Source organism: Gymnogyps californianus, unplaced genomic scaffold (genome assembly GCF_018139145.2).
Source record: "Gymnogyps californianus isolate 813 unplaced genomic scaffold, ASM1813914v2 HiC_scaffold_31, whole genome shotgun sequence".
Taxonomy (NCBI): Eukaryota; Metazoa; Chordata; class Aves; order Accipitriformes; family Cathartidae; genus Gymnogyps; species Gymnogyps californianus.
In genome coordinates this window covers 948,935-951,793 of record NW_026114191.1, presented here as the reverse complement: position 1 = coordinate 951,793, position 2,859 = coordinate 948,935, and the positions used below count along the sequence as shown (strand labels likewise).

Sequence of the window (2,859 nt, the reverse complement as noted above, 5' to 3'; positions counted from 1 at the left end):
GGTGTCCCTCCGTGGAGGGTCAAAGAACCTCTCTGAAAAGGGATGAGAGGCCAGTGCTGGAAATGGTGGTTGTGAGGGGCTAGTCCATGATGATTGCTGTGGGGCAGCTTCCCCAGGGTGTCCAGTGAACGCGGGCACAGACCACACCCTGCTCTGCTGGTCTTTCAGGTCTCTCACAGGAGGCCTGGCTGTGCGAGGACACTGCTGCATGCCCCAACCCTGCACACTCACACTGTTTAGCTGTACACTGGTGTCTTCCTCTGTGGGCCACTTTCTTGGGCATGTTTGTGAGAGCAACTTTGGAAGAAGACCTAAGCCTTCAGGCACTGCCCTCAGGAGATCCCCTTTCATGATGGAACTGCTCTAACCGAGGCCAGCTCTGTCACAGAAGTGCCCATTGCCTGTCCCTGCCTGCGGTCACAGGACTGCCACACAGCAGAACTAAGACCAAGGTGCCAGAGCAATCAGGCCTTACACCAAACCCAAGGGATCAGAAAGAGTGTGTGGAAGTGAAAAGAGAACAGCTGTGGAAGACCAAGAGCTCCCTGGCAGTGCTGCCATGCCGAGACACTCTTCCCCTCCACCTCTGCACACAGTGACTGTCCCTGCAGCTCCAAAAAGGTCTTGGAGGAACGATCTTAGAAAAGAAAAAGTCGCTGCAGGGCTTTTTATTGTGTTTCAGCACACAGACAGCACAGCTCCTCATTTTCACAGCCACTTGGTCAGAAAAGAAAAGCAGAGAGTGAATTAGAAAGGGCATGAAAACATTATCACAAGTAAAACACCACCACCACCACCAAAAACTACAGATGACCAGCTGGGCCTGTAACGAGTTACATTATAACTGCTCTGCAGAAGAAGATGGGCAGTTGATTGCTTTAGAATAACATCCCGTCATAAGTTTCCATAGGGCGTCCTTGAGCTCCTTGTTCCTCAGGCTGTAGATGAGGGGGTTCACTGCTGGAGGCACCACCGAATACAGAACTGACACCACCAGATCCAGCAATGGGGAGGACGTGGAAGGGGGCTTCAGGTAGGCAAAGATGGCAGTGCTGACAAACAGGGAGACAACAGCCAGGTGAGGGAGGCACGTGGAAAAGGCTTTGTGCCGTCCTTGCTCAGAGGGGATCCTCAGCACAGCCCTGAAGATCTGCACGTAGGATAGCACAATGAAAACAAAACATCCAAATGCTAAACAGGCACTAACCACAAGAAGCCCAACTTCCCTGAGGTAGGCATTTGAGCAGGCGAGCTTGAGGATGTGGGGGATTTCACAGAAGAACTGGTGCAGGACATTGCCTTGGCAGAGAGGTAGGGAAAATGTATTGGCAGTGTGCAGCACAGAACTGAGAAAGCCACTGCCCCAGGCAGCTGCTGCCATGTGGACACAAGCTCTGCTGCCCAGGAGGGTCCCGTAGTGCAGGGGTTGGCAGATGGCAACATAGCGGTCATAGGCCATGATGGTGAGAAGAAAATACTCTGCTGATATCAAGAAGAGGAAAAAAAAAAGCTGGGCAGCACATCCTGTGTAGGAGATGGCCGTGGTGTCCCAGAGGGAATTGGCCATGGCTTTGGGGAGAATGGTGGAGATGGAGCCCAGGTCGAGGAGGGAGAGGTTGAGGAGGAAGAAGTACATGGGAGTGTGGAGGTGGTGGTCGCAGGCTATGGTGCTGATGATGAGGCCGTTGCCCAGGAGGGCAGCCAGGTAGATGCCCAGCAAGAGCCAGAAGTGCAAGAGCTGCAGCTTTCGTGTGTCTGCAGATGCCAGGAGGAGGAATTCAGTGATGGAGCTGCCGTTGGACATTACTTCACTGTGGGCATGGGGGACTGTTGAAAGAGGAGAAAACATTGACACATTAGGGCAGACTTCCTTGAGGCAGTCCTATGCTGGTTCCCAAAAAATCCCCTCAGAATTACTTCTCTTTCTTTGGGGCAACTTCGTTCAGCTCTTGTTTGTGAGCTCAGGTTTGTGCTGCTGAGGGAAGGCACTTTCTTTGAAGGGGCAGAAGTCAACACCTTTCGCATTGCTCTCAGCCTGAACACTGCAGAGTCCTGAGGGACAAATGGGCTCCCTGTGCCCTAATGCACAGTCAGGAGAGCTGCTCTGCCCACAACTGACCTGCTGGTCACCACACAGGTGCCCTGTGCTTATTACACCTCTCTCTGTTGCATGATGACCTCACTAACAAAGTACTTGAAGAAGAAACTGGACTTTAGTGAGCTCCGAGGAGTCCAGTTTCAAAGTCCCTTTCTCCAAACTCTTCTCTCTTTCCCCAGGCAGCTGAGCAGAGAGTGATGCAGAGGGGTGGCCTGGCTCTCTGCTGCCTGGAGCTGTCCCTGCCAGGAGCTGTTTCTCTGTCCCCAGGTCTCCTCCCTCTCAGTGCTCACAGAGCCCATCCCACCCGCTCTGTGCTCAGCTCGGCCCTGCAGACCCCTCCTGGCAGCAGGGCACTGCCCACGGCCACCTCCCTCTTAGCAGGTCCTAAGCACTAGGGCAGATCAGCACTGATGCTGCAAGCAAAGGTGATGCTGGTGCTGCCTGTAGGCAGAGGAGTGGGGGAAGGCACTTGAGGAGGCTTCTGGCAGATGTGCTGATCCCTCCGTGTAACAGTTCAGGAGTCTCAGTGACTTATTCAACCTGACATCTCCTTTCCCCTTTCCCTTAGAAGAAAGCTGAGATCACAGACCCTGGAAAGGTCTTCATCCTTAAGGTAGCCCCTGCCTTGACCTTCCTCGTAAAATGCTGCCTCTGCCAATGTTGTGGGGTGATCTGGAGCTGTGAGCAGCCCTGACCCATGCAGCACCCTCTCGACAGCAGAAGGACCCTGCCCTGACAGAGGCCACTCCTTCCACCCACAG

General features: G+C 53.8%; 1 protein-coding gene across 1 annotated transcript; it reads right to left on the bottom strand.

Moving 5' to 3' along the window:
- Window positions 1–838: 838 nt before the first annotated feature.
- On the bottom strand, window positions 839–1,819 carry LOC127028280 (olfactory receptor 14A16-like). Its single transcript, XM_050914009.1, has one exon. The coding sequence runs from the start codon at window positions 1,802–1,804 to the stop codon at window positions 839–841; it is 966 nt and encodes a 321-aa protein (XP_050769966.1). The 5' UTR covers window positions 1,805–1,819.
- Window positions 1,820–2,859: the final 1,040 nt, after the last annotated feature.